We start from the raw sequence: 14,957 nt of genomic DNA on the forward strand, positions 1-14,957 counted from the left end.
AAAAAAGACAAATTATCCGTAAAATTTCAGGCAGGAATGCTAAAGCTAAAAAAGTAGGCCTAATGCATAAATGAAAGATCAAGCCCTTTCACAGCAGTCCATTTCACATCTTGATAACATGTCTAATTTCAATCTTTAAATAATAACCTGCTAAATAATTCTTCATTCGTTTATCCAGAATTGCTTTACCAACTTTGAAGTTAATATCTTAATAACACTTTATTTCTAGATGTAATTTATTTATCCATTTCCGTATATGCATTTCCAATGATATTTGAATTTAGCGCGAATTTCCAGGTCACACCACTAGGAGCGCCACTTGCGAATTGTCTCCCATTTTAACAAGGCTAAATCCAGAAGTGTCGTGTATTGTCTCTACTGTATTTGGCTAAGGTCACGGTCGCTTCCTTTCCAGTCCTAACCCTGTCCTGTCCCATCGTCACCATAAGACCTATCTGTGTCGGTGCGACGTCAAACAAGTAGAAGAAAAAGAGGATATGAGTTGATTTTTATTATTGCTGGGATAATAATAATAATAATAATAATAATAATAATAATAATAATAATAATAATAATAATAATAATAATAATAATATAGCTTTCTTCTTTCTTTCTTTCTTTCTTTCTTTCTTTCTTTCTTTCTTTCTTTCTTTCTTTCTTTCTATCTTTCTTAATCTGTTTACCCTCCAGGGTTGGTTTTACCCTCGGTCTCAGAGAGGTATCCCACCCCTACCACCTCAAGCACAGTGTCCTGGAGCGTGTGACTTAGGGTCGGGGATATAATTGGGGACGAGGACCAGTACGTCGTCCAGGCGGCCTCACCTGCTATGCTGTTAACAGGGGCCTTGTGAGGAGATGGACAATTTGGAAGGGATAGACAAGGAAAAGGGAAGGAAGCGGCCGCGGGCTTAAGTTAGGTACCATCCCGTCATTTGCCTGCAGGAGAAGTGAGAAACCACGGAAAACCATTTCGAGGTTGGCTGAGGAGGGAATCGAACCCACATCTACTCGGTTAACCTCTCGAGGCTGAGTGGACCCCGTTCCAGCCCTCGTACCACTTTTCAAATTTCGTGGCAGAGCCGGGAATCGAACCCGGGCCTCCGGGGGGTTGGAAGCTAATCAAGCTAACCAGCTAACCACTACACCACAGAGGCGGATAATAATAATAATAATAATAATAATAATAATAATAATAATAATAATAATAATAATAATAATAATAATAATAATAATAATAATAATAATAATAATAATAATAATTGTACCAGGAGGTACATCTCAACCTCGCACATCCAACAGAAGCGCCTTTATGAACTCGTCTATCGACTAAAATTTGAAATTGCTACTACAGTGATTTGTGACATTAATCTGAAGACGTCACTACTGAAGTATTAAGTAATTGTGTTATTGTGAAGTTGTCTAAACTGACAGAATTTATTTGCTTTGTGTTTGTTTACTTCAAGAAGTTTAAACTTTCCTCCATAGATGTCATTTCAAAAACTCTGGTCATTCACTCTGGTGCAAGGTGGAAGAACTTATAATTTAAAGAAGTTTCGTATTCCTAGATTTTCATAACTGAATCTATGTTCATTTTTTTCGGTTGGCTACACTTCCTTTTCATTGAATCTGGCCAATCATGAATTTTGTAATTAATTTTCAACAAATCTCGCATTTCTTGTTCACTTTGAATTAGCTAATAAAAATTGAGTAGGTGTGTCCGGATTAGTCCAGAATTCTCTCGAACCTTCCCTGAGGGAATATAAGTTACGGCTTTTCAAGTTTCCTTGTCTCATTTGAGCGTCGTCTTTCTGAGTGTGCCTTAAAGTAATCTTCATTCGATTCACCTCAGTAGCTTGGGATTAGCCCCTGTATATCTGGGCCGAGAGCCCCGTTAGGACTTTATTCTTCATTATCTACGAGTGCAAGTATACGCCTCTATTCATTTTATGTTCGGGCCAGTAATCTAACCTGTTTTTTTTTTCCACGAAGGCCCAGTAGGTTGGGTAATAGATACCCCTGTGTAAAAATAACTTCCATTGTAAATCGTGCCCAGAGAGTGTAAGATTTTTGATATAATGTTGCCTTAAGCGGGCTGTTAGAAATGTGTTAATGTTGGAGAGCATGTAAGCTCTTTTCTAAGTTTTCTGTAATTGTGAGGGGTGCCTCTGGAAGGCTAGAGATTGTAACTTTTGGAGTAAGTGCTCTTGAATTGGGGGATTTCTGTCCTTGCCTAAATTATATCTCATATATAAAATTGTAAATTGTGTAAACTTGAGCTGGTAGCTCAGAACTTGTAAATCTGGGGCTTGTACCCCAAAGCTGTTAAATTCCCTATTCTGGGGTTCTCTGTTTTTAATCCCCAAATTTGTCATTGTTATTTCACTAAGTGAAAATTTGTTAAGTTCGTTGCTTTTGAAAAAAATACAACCTTCAGGACAAGTTTTATTTTAATTTTGATATTGTAGATAGACCCATTCACGCCAGTACCTTCTTTCACCTTTCCGCGATCCACCAAAACACGGTAATAATAATAATAATAATAATAATAATAATAATAATAATAATAATAATAATAATAATAATAATAATAATAATAATAATCATCATCATCATGTCCTTGGCTCAGGCGACAGCGCGCCGGCCTCTCACCGCTGGGTTCCGTGGTGGTTGGAAACCCAGCCACTCCACGTGAGATTTGTGTTACACAAAGCGAGGGCGGGACAGGGACGGATCCTCCGGTTTTCCATGTCATCTTTCATTCCAGCGACACTCTCCAGTAGCATTTAATTTCAACTGTCGGTCAATCAATGCCCCAGAGGAGTGCGGCAGGCTTCGGAAGCCGCCACACTTCCTATCCTCGCCACTAGATGGGACTTCATTAATTCCATTTCTGACCCGGTCGAATGACTGGAAATAGCCTGTGGATTTTCATTTAATAATAACAATAATACCATTCAACATATTAGATCGTGTTCATTACATGCAGTGCGGTTAGGCTCGTGCAGCAGTGAGCTTGCATTCGGGAGATATTGGGTTCGAGTCCCACTGTCGGAAGCCCTGAAGATGGTTTTCCGTGGTTTCCCATTTTCACACCAGTAACTTAATTAAGGCCACGGCCGCTACCATCCCAGTCCTAGCTGCTTCCCATTCTTCTGTCGCCGAAAATCTTCGACGTTAAACGAGTAGGCAAAAGAAAGTTAAGAGAAAGTGTTTGACGAGTTGTGCTTCCTCTTGAAAGAAGAATCGCCACCATCACTAACATCCTTCTTATTTATTTAGCGTATGGCTAACACATCACATTACAGATAAAATAATAATAAATAATATTTACAATTTGAAGTATTTACAGGTTCAAATTATTTACATATTCAACACACAAGGGTGAGAGCAGAAAAAAGTCTCTTGGGTTTCCCTGGTAGGCAGTGAGAGGACACTGCTGCACAATGTGCCGAACTGTTTGCTTCACAGCACCACCACTGCACGCTGCCGAATTAAGTATTCCCCATTTATGGAGGAAGTCGCCACATCTGCCATGGCCAGTACGAATCCTGTTGATAGTTGTCCAGATCTTCCGTGGAAGATCAAAACCCTCTGGTTTGTTTTTCAGCCATGGTAGATAGTGATATTCTGATGGAGCACTGGATATCCATACTTGCTTCCAGGCCTGAAGCAGATTAAAGTTAGCGTCTGCTAGGTTTCTGGCTGTTCTAACAGGTGGGCGTCTTGATTTTAGCCTGTTAATAAGAACATCATTCATGTCGCCATGAATTGGCAACTGACTGTTGTTAGTTATTTTCTTATAATCTCGTAGGAGAGCATTTTCTCGGCGGAGGTGAGGTGGTGGAATATGGGATAGAACAGGTAGCCAGAAAGTGGGAGTAGATCTAATTGTCCCTGATATCATACGCATAGTGTGATTCAGCTGAGTGTCAATTAATTTCGTGTGACTGCTGTTCAGCCATATTGATGAGCAGTATTCTGCAGCAGAGTATACAAGACCAAGAGCTGAAGACCGTAGGGTAGATGCTAATGATCCCCAGGTGGTTCCACACAGCTTCTGTAAGATGTTGTTTCTTGATCGTAACTTAGCAGCCGTATTCTGAAGATGTTTCTTGAAGGACAGAGTTCTGTCAAGAGTAATCCCTAGATATTGTGGATATCTGTTGTGGGCAAGACAAGTGTTCTCAAACTGAACCTTCAGTTCACTATTGGCCATTTTGTTGCTAAGGTGAAAACATGTAACTTCACTTTTATTTGGATTCAGTTGTAATCTCCATTTGCGAAAGTACTGTCCCAAGGTGGTAAGATCAGCCGTCAGTGTTTCTTCAGTGTTTTCCATGAATTTATCTTGTACTGCCAGAGCCCAAACATCAGCATATCCGAATTTCCTAGAGCTAGTTTCAGGTATATCAGCTATGTACAGGTTGAAAAGCAGAGGAGCTAATACAGAACCTTGGGGAAGGCCATTGTTTAGAGTTTTCTCACTGCTAGTGCCATTTCCCAGTATTACACGAAACTTCCTCTTGGTGAGCATGCTATCAATAAGTCGTGCAATCTTCTTACATGGCAAAACACGTAATAGTTTGTAGATAAGTCCTTGTTTCCACACAGTGTCATAAGCTGCAGTCAAATCAATAAATGCCACAGAAATTTTCAGTTGTTTTTGAAAGCCTGCCTCAATAAATGTTGTTAGTGACAAAACCTGATCTGTACAGCTGCGGTTTGGTTGGAACCCTGCTTGTTCAACAGGCAAATTTTGAAAAATTACGGAACTAATTCTGTTATAGATTAGCCTTTCCAGAAGTTTGTATATTATGCTCAGAAGAGCAATTGGACGGTAATTTTTGGGTGGATCGTTAGATTTTCCTGGTTTTAGGATAGCAATGATCTTCGTCCGTTTCATAAGCCGAGGGATAGACCCTCTCTGCAGGATGTCAGAGTAGAATTTAGCAAGCCATATTCTAGCATATTTTCCACAGTGTAACAAAAATTCAGGGTGAATGCCATCAAACCCAGGGGCTTTGCCTGACTTCATACCTTGTAAGGCATTTGATATATCTTGTGGAGTGAATGGTTTGGAATAAGTACTCTCTTCTGGAATGGTTGCCCTCAATGTTTTCAGTTCACGTTTTATCCGTGTAGTATGATCCCGATCTTCTGGAGCTTGTGAATTGTTCACAATCTGTGCTGCAACCATATCCGGAGTTACTGGAGAACTAATTCGATCTATCCGACACCCCTCTCCTAGCTTTCTTATAATGGACCATGCTTTTCGACTTGAGCGTTTGAAGTCAAGGTTTACAACTGTTTCTATCCATTTCTGCCTGCGGGCAGCATCCAGACTGTGGATTAATTCATCTGCTATGCACGGGTCACCAGTTGTAAGGAACTCTTGGTAGAGAATATCACTGTTTTCATTCCAACCAGGGATATATTCCTTTCGGTAGCCTCTAGGTATAAACTTCTTTGCTGTGCTTTTTATAGCACCAATAAATCTCTCATAGTTGTCTTTTACAGGTGGAATCCATCCTAGGCACTTATCAAGGTGTTCAGCATAGCCAATCCAATTTGCTCTGTGAAAGTTCCAGCGTGGATGAGGAATTGAGGATACTATTGGTATTCTATTTCATGTAACCAAATTCAATGCTTTAATTTTCTTTTCAGAACAATCTCAACTACGCCATATGTATCCGTAAAGAGGATGGTTACTGCAGCATAACATACACGAACAGGCCAAGCAATGGGACAGAACCCACCTTTCAGCTGTTGAATGTAGATGAGGGTAAGTCTTTGTTTTTCTAGTTATTTAGCGAAGTTTAGGATTAATCTGGGAGCCTCCGTGGCTCAGACGGCAGCGCGTCGGCCTCTCACCGCTGGATACCGTGGTTCAAATCCCGGTCACTCCATGTGAGATTTGTGCTGGACAAAGCGGAGGCGGGACAGGTTTTTCTCCGGGTACTCCGGTTTTCCCTGCCGTCTTTCATTCCAGCAACACTCTCCATTCTCATTTCATAGTATCTATCGTTCATTAATAAATCACTTTGGGAGTGGCGACCCCATCGTACTAACAGCCTATATATGATTCATTCATTACATCCCTGACCCGGTCAATGACTGGAAAACAGGTTGTAGGTTTTCATTTTTTTCAGGATTAATCTGGTTTGGCTGTCTGTGATGTAATGTGGTTTTAGATACAGGAACACAAACATCTTCAAGGTTAAATCTAGTATTACAATGTGATTTTTGTACAGAGAAACAGGAAAACTTCCATTTTCATCTATAGATTGGCTAGACTGGCAAACGTCCAGGACTCCAGGGCTCCACTCAGAATAACAATTACCTGTCTTTTGTTAAAATCCGTTCTTAATATTATATATAATAATCCTGCCATATTAATTTCTATAAAATATTTGTCAGTGCGACGTTAAAACTGGATCATATTTCAGATTTCTGAAAAAATAACCGAGCTCGATAGCTGCAGTCGTTTAAGTGCGGCCAGCATCCAGTATTCGGGAGATAGTGGGTTCGAACCCCGCTGTTGGCAGTCCTGAAGATGGTTTTCCGTGGTTTCTCATTTTCACACCAGGCAAGTGCTGGGGCTGTACCTTAATTAAGGCCATGGACGCTTCTTTCGTACTCCTAGCTTTTTCCGTCCCATCGTCACCATAAGACCTATCTGTGTCGGTGCGACGTAAAGCAACTTAGAAAAAAAAGTAATAATGAAGAAATAATGTGTTTTGATGCGTTGCGTGGCGAGTAAGGCAACGTTACAGCTTCATACTCCAACCCCGTCTCCGCTTGATAATGATACTAGCCTGGGGGAGAGGCGCGATAAGATGACCAAAGATTTATGACTCACTTGTTCACCTGTATAACTGTCAAATCTCCTGACAAAGTGTAGCTGATTGTTTGTAATTCAGTTTCGTCAGTACCGTCTGCTAGGAATGTGGACTCGGAAGACATAACAGATAATTTCGCCGAGGTCAAAGTAAGAAGTAAAGCACTTTATGGTATAGACTCCTTTTATTATAGGGTCAATGTAAAACATGTGGTACAAGAGGCAAAGTGTGTGTCTCTCCTCTCTCACACACTTTATTTCTCTCAGGAAACGGTAATTGGCAGTTTTATTATTATGAGTAATTTTATGTAATTTTATTAATTTGCAAAGCCGCACCAAGATTGAATCGACTTGATGGACAAATTGTTGCTAGGCAACAGCAGGTTACTGTAATGTACCGTATTTGTGTACACTTGAATTTACACAATTTGAAAATATTACGTGTGATAGTAGGCCTACATATATCACACCCCCGAATTATATGTAAAAGTTAGAGATATTATTGTCAGTATTCGATTTATTATTATTATTATTATTATTATTATTATTATCATTATCAGTATTTCATTTGTATATTTTGCCATTTATATTTGTAAGCTGGAAGATATCCACATATGTAAATATGAGTAATTTGTTTTGCACGAGTGGGAAAACATTGCTTTAATAACTCTGCTAATTTGGATGAATCATGTGGCTACCCCAGTGTTTGTTGTGATATACTTGTGTCGGGACATTCCATGAGTCATGTATATATCCCAGCCTGATGAGATGAGCTTGTTGTTGTATTAGGGAAGTTCGTATGACTCATATGATATACCCGAGCGTTTGTTATTGTCTTGAGACCAAGTATGAGTTCAGGGCTTGGTCTTGACAAGAGGTTCACTCATGATTGGCTGGCAAGCACCAATTCAGACGTATCATCTGAGAGGAGGGGGATGTTGATGTCTATAAAGGTTGATCATACGGCGGGAACAAGGGAGATTGTAAAGGAACGAGAAGGAAGACAACTACAACCAGTGACACTGTGTAAGAGAACCACTCGGTACGGACAAGAAGGACAACTGACGCACTGTACGAGTAGGAAATAGTGCTGGATATACGGTATTCGAGTGACACGGCTGCAATGGACTGGAGTTCAAACGTTCATGGAATGTAGTCTTGGTATGTTCGTGGAAAGTGGCTGATCAACAAATTGTGCAGGGCGTATGCATTAAGTATTGTAGTACTTATGGAGGTCTGGCATTATATGTTGGTGAAAGCTATCTCAGACTTTCCATCATTTATGTTGAGGATCGACAGACGTGTGTATATATCTTTACAACAAGTGTTAAAATATGTGAACACAGTATTACAAGGCACAGTATCTGTGTGATGTGATAACTGCCGATTATGAGAATCAGCAAGTAGTAATGATACAGAGACAGTGAAGGGTATTTATCTACAGATATGTACATTGTTCATCGGACTATCTACAAATGGTAGTTTAGTTCTCGCTTTCGTTTTCCCACTGTTTTTCATTGTTGTTGTTGTAAATATGGAGTCTTCCAGCAATATTTCATGTGTGTATTATATGTATAATTTTGTGTGTTGATGAGGTGCTCATGCACGGATTTTGTTAAGAATATAGTTAGCTATTTTAGAATCAGTGTTATTGATGAACCTAGGTGCAGTTCCTACCTATTTATTCGTTTTCAGGAGGTTAGGTAAGGCCTGCAGCAGATGTACCAGTACGCAGCATTATGTACACGCCCTGGGATATAAAGTTTATCATGCTCTTATCTAAATTCGAGGGATCCATTCTGGTGAACTCTGGCGCCCATACTACGGACATTTCGGTTAATTATGCTTATTAATTTTATTAAGTTTTTGAGTAATTTTATTTTTATATTTTTATTCATGATTTTATTTATTGTTAGTAGCCATCAAAAAAGTTACATACGATGCAAATAAATTCAATATCATTTGCGTATAACATGTAGTTGTACATTTCAAATATACAGGATATAAAGCTAATTATTTTATAATATAAAATAAATCATAATGGATATCTTCTTTTTCTTCTCACCTGCTATGCTGAACAGGGGCCTTGCGGGGGGATGGGAAGATTGGAAGGGACAGACAAGGAAGAGGGAAAGAAGCGGCCGTGGCCGTAAGTCAGGTACCATCCCGGCATTTGCCTGGAGGAGAAGTGGGAAACCACGGAAAACCACTTCGAGAATGGCTGAGGTGGGAATTGAACCCTCCTCTATTCAGTTGACTTCCCGAGGCTGAGTGGACCCCGTTTCAGCCCCCGTACCACTTTTAAAATTTCTTGGGAGAGCCGGGAATCGAAATCGGGCCTCCGGGGGTGGCAGCTAATCACTACTACACTACAGAGGAGGACCATAATGGATATCTCTTAGAGAAAATAAAGAAGGGGTGGACCATAAAAATTTTGATATACGTTACGTTGGCCACAAGTCGTATCGACAAAATATTTGCTATGGAAGCCAATGTAACCATTATAAAACTTCCACCTCACACTAGTCATCTTCTTCAGCCACCAGATCTTCATATTTTTCGTTCTTTGAAGAACACTTGGGATGCAAAAGTTGTTCAGTGGGAACGTAATCACCGTGGTAGGAACATTTCGAAAAGTGAATTCTCTCATTTCTTGAAAGAAACCTTGTTGACTGTTCGGCCAGAGCTTATCATCAGTGGTTTCAGGAAAGATGGAATTAATAATTTTGCCAGAAACGTAATGCCGATGGACAAAATAAGGAAGACGTCATCAAGTACTTGCTCTAGGAAGCAGGCGCTACTTGCTCCACTCCGGACGGCTGGCTGCCGCGTGAGAAGACAGCAGCGGTCAGGCGGGTTGTAGGCTATACCGTGGCGGTACTTAAATTAACTGCACGGAGATAATGTTACCATATGATTAATAATAATAATAATTTGGAGCATAGATCATATGGAACGAACAGGAAACAGGTTATAGAGTATAACAGGGCAAGAAAATTATTCATCGACATAGAAGAAATACAGTAGAGTGTAATGTGTCCTGAATAAATACATTTTCACGATTAAATAACTAAAGTTTTAGAGTACGCGCATTTATTGAAAGGGTATATAGGCTTGGAAGATGTGTGGTGTGAGAATAACGTGCATCCCCAATGACCTTCAGTACGTATTACGTCATACACTTCCCCTCCATGCTCGCTCAGCTGCCCTCCTTCCTCAACAGCGGGGAGCAAAGTGGCTCTGAAGTTGTTTCGCTCTGAGTTGAGGCTAGCTGACATAGGGGCACTGAAACGATGGGAGCATCACAAGAGGAAGGTAAGTAAAGGAGGAACAATAGAGGAACAGGTGCTGGCCTAAGTGAAAATGGAACACCTACTCTCCAGTCACCTAACCGAACTGTGGAAAGTAGTGCTTCTTCTGAGGAGCTTCTTCAAACAGTGAAGTAGATTCCACAAGAGACGGGCAAAAGAAAAGTGATGTGTTGCTGCTGATCCGGAAGTCATAACATATGTGGAAGTTGTTCTTCGAAGTCGAACCCCGATTGAGAAGAGATGTAAGGTAAAATCAAAACACAAGGGAAAATGCAACAGCTCGCAAGAAGACAACTAGATACTGATTCGGAGGAAAGTACTGTGTGTTCCCAGGAGAAGAAGCCCCACTACAGACATCTGACTTACAGCGTGAGATAACTGAGCAAGAAGATTAAAGGAGGGATGAACTCTGTTCTTCCCCTGTAGATGTAAGATAGTGAGTATTAGTAAAATTTACAACGAAAACCTACAATCATTACATTGGCAGGGTAATTAATTAATTAACTTATGGCCTCAGATACCGTGTTGCAGACATTTCAATTTGACACCATCTGGCTGTCTGCTCGTCAATTTCGACGGTCCGTTTTACTCTAGGCCTACTAGATGGCAGACCGAGTAAACCGAAAGTCTCTTGGGCGTCTATGGCTGAGTTTTAATGAATTTTGTCGGGTAAATGTGTTTTACATGCCGGCATCGTACGACATGGAGTGTCGAATGGTCTTTTTTCCACCCTTCCAAAATCCGATTACCTCTGCCGTGTTTGAACCCGCTAACTTGGGATTCAGAGGCCGACATTCTACCACTGATCCACAGAGACAGCTTGGCATGTTTATTTCGAATAATGGAGAGAATCTTTCAGTTGTCAACTTTATGAGAAAGTAGCATCTTTAATCATTTGGTAAGAAGCAGAAAATCAAAACACAAGGGAAAATGTAACAGCTCGCAAGAAGACAACTAGATTCTGATTCGGAGGAAAGTACTGTGTGTTCCCAGGAGAAGAAACCCCACTACAGACATCTGACTTACAGCGTGAGATAACTGAGCAAGAAGATTAAAGGAGGGATACTGAACTCTGTTCTTCCCCTGTAGATGTAAGAAAGTGAGTATTAGTAAAATTTACAACGAAAACCTACAATCAGGCGCCAGATAGTGACAGTGAGATGGTTTTACCAGAACCAAGTATAGGAAGGGGAGGAGGATTTTTATTTAGTGTGTCTTTTGCAAATGTCAAACTGAAAACTTATATCAGTTACAAATGGTAATAATTATTTTATTGTTTATTACAAGAACTGAGTTTCAGGGAGAGAGTTTGTTCAGTAAATCTTTTGTAAATTTTAATCGGTGTCAATTGTGACATTTTTCTTTTTTCCTTGATTTAATTTATCTTTATTATTCTGTTGACCCTCCAGGGTTGGCTTTTCCCTCGGACTCGGCGAGGGATCCCACTTGTACCACCTCAAGGGCAGTGTCCTGGAGCGTGAGACTTTGGGTCGGGGATACAACTGGGAAGGAGGACCCGTACCTTGTCCAGGTGGTCTCCTGCTATGCTGAACAGGGGCCTTGTTGGGGATGGGAAGATTGGAAGGGATAGACAAGGAAGAGGGAAGGAAGCGGCCGTGATCTTAAGTTAGGTACCATCCCGGCATTTGCCTGGAGGAGAAGTGGGAAACCACGGAAAACCACTTCAAGGATGGGTGAGTTGGGAATCGAACCCACCTCTACTCAGTTGATCTCCCGAGGCTGAGTGGACCCCGTTCCACCCTCCGTACCACTTTTCAAATTTCGTGGCAGAGCCGGGAATTGAACCCGGGCCTCCGAGTGTGGCAGCTAATCACGCTAACCACTACACCACAGAGGCGGACTAATTAAGTTTATACGGCTTAAAATAATCAGGAAGTAAATCATGTTGTGTACGAAGTGGTATAACATCACACTTTTAATAAATATTTGTTTGAAAGTTAATTAAGTTATTTCATTTTAGAAGTTATTCTATTCTTGCAACCGTCCTTCAAAATTAGTATCAGGTCATATTGCACTCGACTTTAGTAAATATAGCTTGGAGTGTAAGTAATGTATTTTAATGAAATAAGCACTTTCTGAATGAGAGAAGCATTCCGTGTGCACTTGCTCCGCCCATATTCTTATATCGTCCAACTGTGTGGATGTGTTAGTCTGAAAATAAAACTTACCCCATATGATGATGCTGGCAATGATGATCACATGGAAATTAAAATTATGGTATCATTACGCCGTTAGTAATGTTACACCAAAGTCGCTCAAGCATTTTGCTAAAGAAAACTCATGTTTGTGTGCCACAGTGGGAGTAAGATACGAGTTCACAGTTCTTTCCTTTACATACATTTCTGATCAACTTTTGGGTTGCACGTACCACATTCCACGTTATTGAATTTTGATACTACAGTTTTGTTTCATCGGTGCTTTCTCTCTTGCAGACGGTGAGCCAATTGTGCCCCCAGGGCAGGCCGGAGCCGAAGCCTTCAACTGCCCCGACGACTACATTATCATCAATGGCATCCGTCTGTGTGGCGAACGGCTTAACGATGCCTCGGTCACAGTAGACTTCACTCAAGATGCGCCAGTCACAGGTACAAAGTAGCGAACAGCTTCTGAAAATAAGATATTTAAATGCTGGTTGTTTTACAGATAACAGCAGTAGACTTTAGTTGAAAAATGTATCCTCTTACGTAGAGTTAGACTGTATTCAAAGTGTTGGTAAAATTGATTATGGTTCACGCAAGCCTTGTATCATTATAATGAACTTGAAATCATGGAAATCTTATATGGAAATTCTCTTATAGGCGAAATGTCTTCCTTGCCACGACCAAGGACCCACCAGCCCGCCGCCAGAAGTACATTTACTTTACACTCTCTATTACTAGAATAGCTACTAGCATTGCTTTTGGCTGACATATAATCGAATATGATGTCATTTCAATCAATGATGAGAATTACACTCCGTTACCAAACCGCGCAAAACAAAAGCACAAGTAAATATAACCAGTAAAGGAAACAACGCACGTCCACACCAATGGCTTTTGTAACTATCCATCAAGTTAAAGTAATTCAGCTTTTCACTTCTAGTCTATATAGAATGCGCTGCTATCGCACGGTGTAAGGCGTTTTTTTTTTTTTATTTTTTTTTTTACAATTGGCTTTACGTCGCACCAACACATAGCTTTTATGGCGACGATGGGATATGTGGGATAGGAAAGCTCCAGGAGTGGGAAGGAAGCTGCCTTGGCCTTAATTAAGGTGCATCCCCAGGATTTTCCTGGTGTGAAAATGGGAAACCACGGGAAACCAACTTCAGGGCTGCCAACAGTGGGGTTCGAACCCACTATCTCCCGAATGCAAGCTCACAGCTGCACGCCCCTAATCGCTCGGCGAACTCGTAGGCTACCTGACTGTAATTTAATTAAGGCCACGGCCGCTTCTTTCCTTCCCTAGCCCTTTCCTATCCCATCGCCGCCATAAGACCTATTTGTCTTTGTGGGACGGAAAGCAAATTTAAAAACAAACCTATACTATGTTTGTTTTGTACTGTTAATAGTGTTGTAAAATTATATAAATTTTAGTTATAAACTATGTTATTTACGTCGTTGACAGATTGTCCACATCATCCAGATTTTCAATCATCCGGATGGAACCTGTTAACGGGCTTCTTCTGCAAGGCATGAAAAACGAAAACTTATCATTTTTAAAATAAAATTACAGTAATAATTTTTCACGGATTATTATAGGAACGACACCTTGTGCCATATAGAGATGTGATTACTTGCCTGCAGGCGACTCCTGAAGTATATCGCTTCTTAAGTGCGCATTGTTCCAGACAGTAGGCTGACCAAATGACGGTGTTTATAAGGCTGTCACGCTGACATTCTAATTCTTCAGCTGACCTTGATGTGATAATGCCATAACGCCTTTCCTCTTTCACCAGCAACAGCCAGCCATAAGACCGATCTGTGTTGGTACGACATAAAGCAAATTGAAAAAAAAAACCTATACGTTACTGTATTTGTTTTGTAGTGTTAATAGTGTTGTAAAATTATGTACATTTGAGTTATAAACTGTGTCATTTAGGTCGTTAACAGATTGCTCTTGGGTTGTGAATCATGTTGAGTAAAATTAATTTAAACTGGTGGCCACTACTACTACTAAAATGTTTTCATTCCTCCCCTGAAGGGGGAGGCGGGCCTCTTAGACGATGACGCCGTCTCTCAGGCCGGGAGATTTGTTACGGTGAAGGAGAGATGCTCGGAGAAGGTGAAGGGGTTGGAGGTCGTGGCTTATCCTAGGAACTGTCCCGGCATTCGCCTTAGTGCAGGAGAATGGAAAACCACGGAAAACCATTCTCACGACAGCCGACGGTTGGGGCCAGCCGTGAGGTCCAGCCCTGTCCCGTCTCCCGAACGCATAACAGAGGTGTCCGGATACTTTTGATCAGATAGTGTAGGCCTCCAGCCAGGCCTTCACTGACAGTAATAATAATAATAATAAGCCGGGTGCAGCCCTTGTAAGGCAGACCCTCCGATGAGTGTGGGCGGCATCTGCCATGTGTAGGTAACTGCGTGTTATTGTGGTGGAAGGTAGTGTTATGTATGGCGTGTGAGTTGCAGGGATGTTGTGGATAGCACAAACACTCAGTCCCGAGCCAAGGTAATGAACCATTTACGGTTAAAATCTCCGACCCGGCAGGGAATCGAACCCGGGACCCCTGTGACCAAAGGCCAGCCTGCTAACCATTTAACCATGGAGCCGGACTCCATTGGCAGTTATTTACTGCTTTT

The 14,957-nt window shown here is 41.0% G+C and overlaps 1 protein-coding gene across 1 annotated transcript in view; it reads left to right on the forward strand.

Annotated features, from left to right (window-relative positions):
• The window catches only part of LOC136884644 (uncharacterized), a 148,329-nt gene that overhangs the window by 120,189 nt on the left and 13,183 nt on the right, over window positions 1-14,957 (forward strand). The window contains exons 7-8 of the mRNA XM_068229625.1: window positions 5,665-5,782; window positions 12,603-12,755. Of these exons, the coding sequence (XP_068085726.1) occupies window positions 5,665-5,782; window positions 12,603-12,755 (271 nt within the window). The remainder of the gene's footprint in view (window positions 1-5,664; window positions 5,783-12,602; window positions 12,756-14,957) is intronic.

Source organism: Anabrus simplex, chromosome 1, assembly GCF_040414725.1.
Source record: "Anabrus simplex isolate iqAnaSimp1 chromosome 1, ASM4041472v1, whole genome shotgun sequence".
In the NCBI taxonomy this organism is placed as follows: domain Eukaryota; kingdom Metazoa; phylum Arthropoda; class Insecta; order Orthoptera; family Tettigoniidae; genus Anabrus; species Anabrus simplex.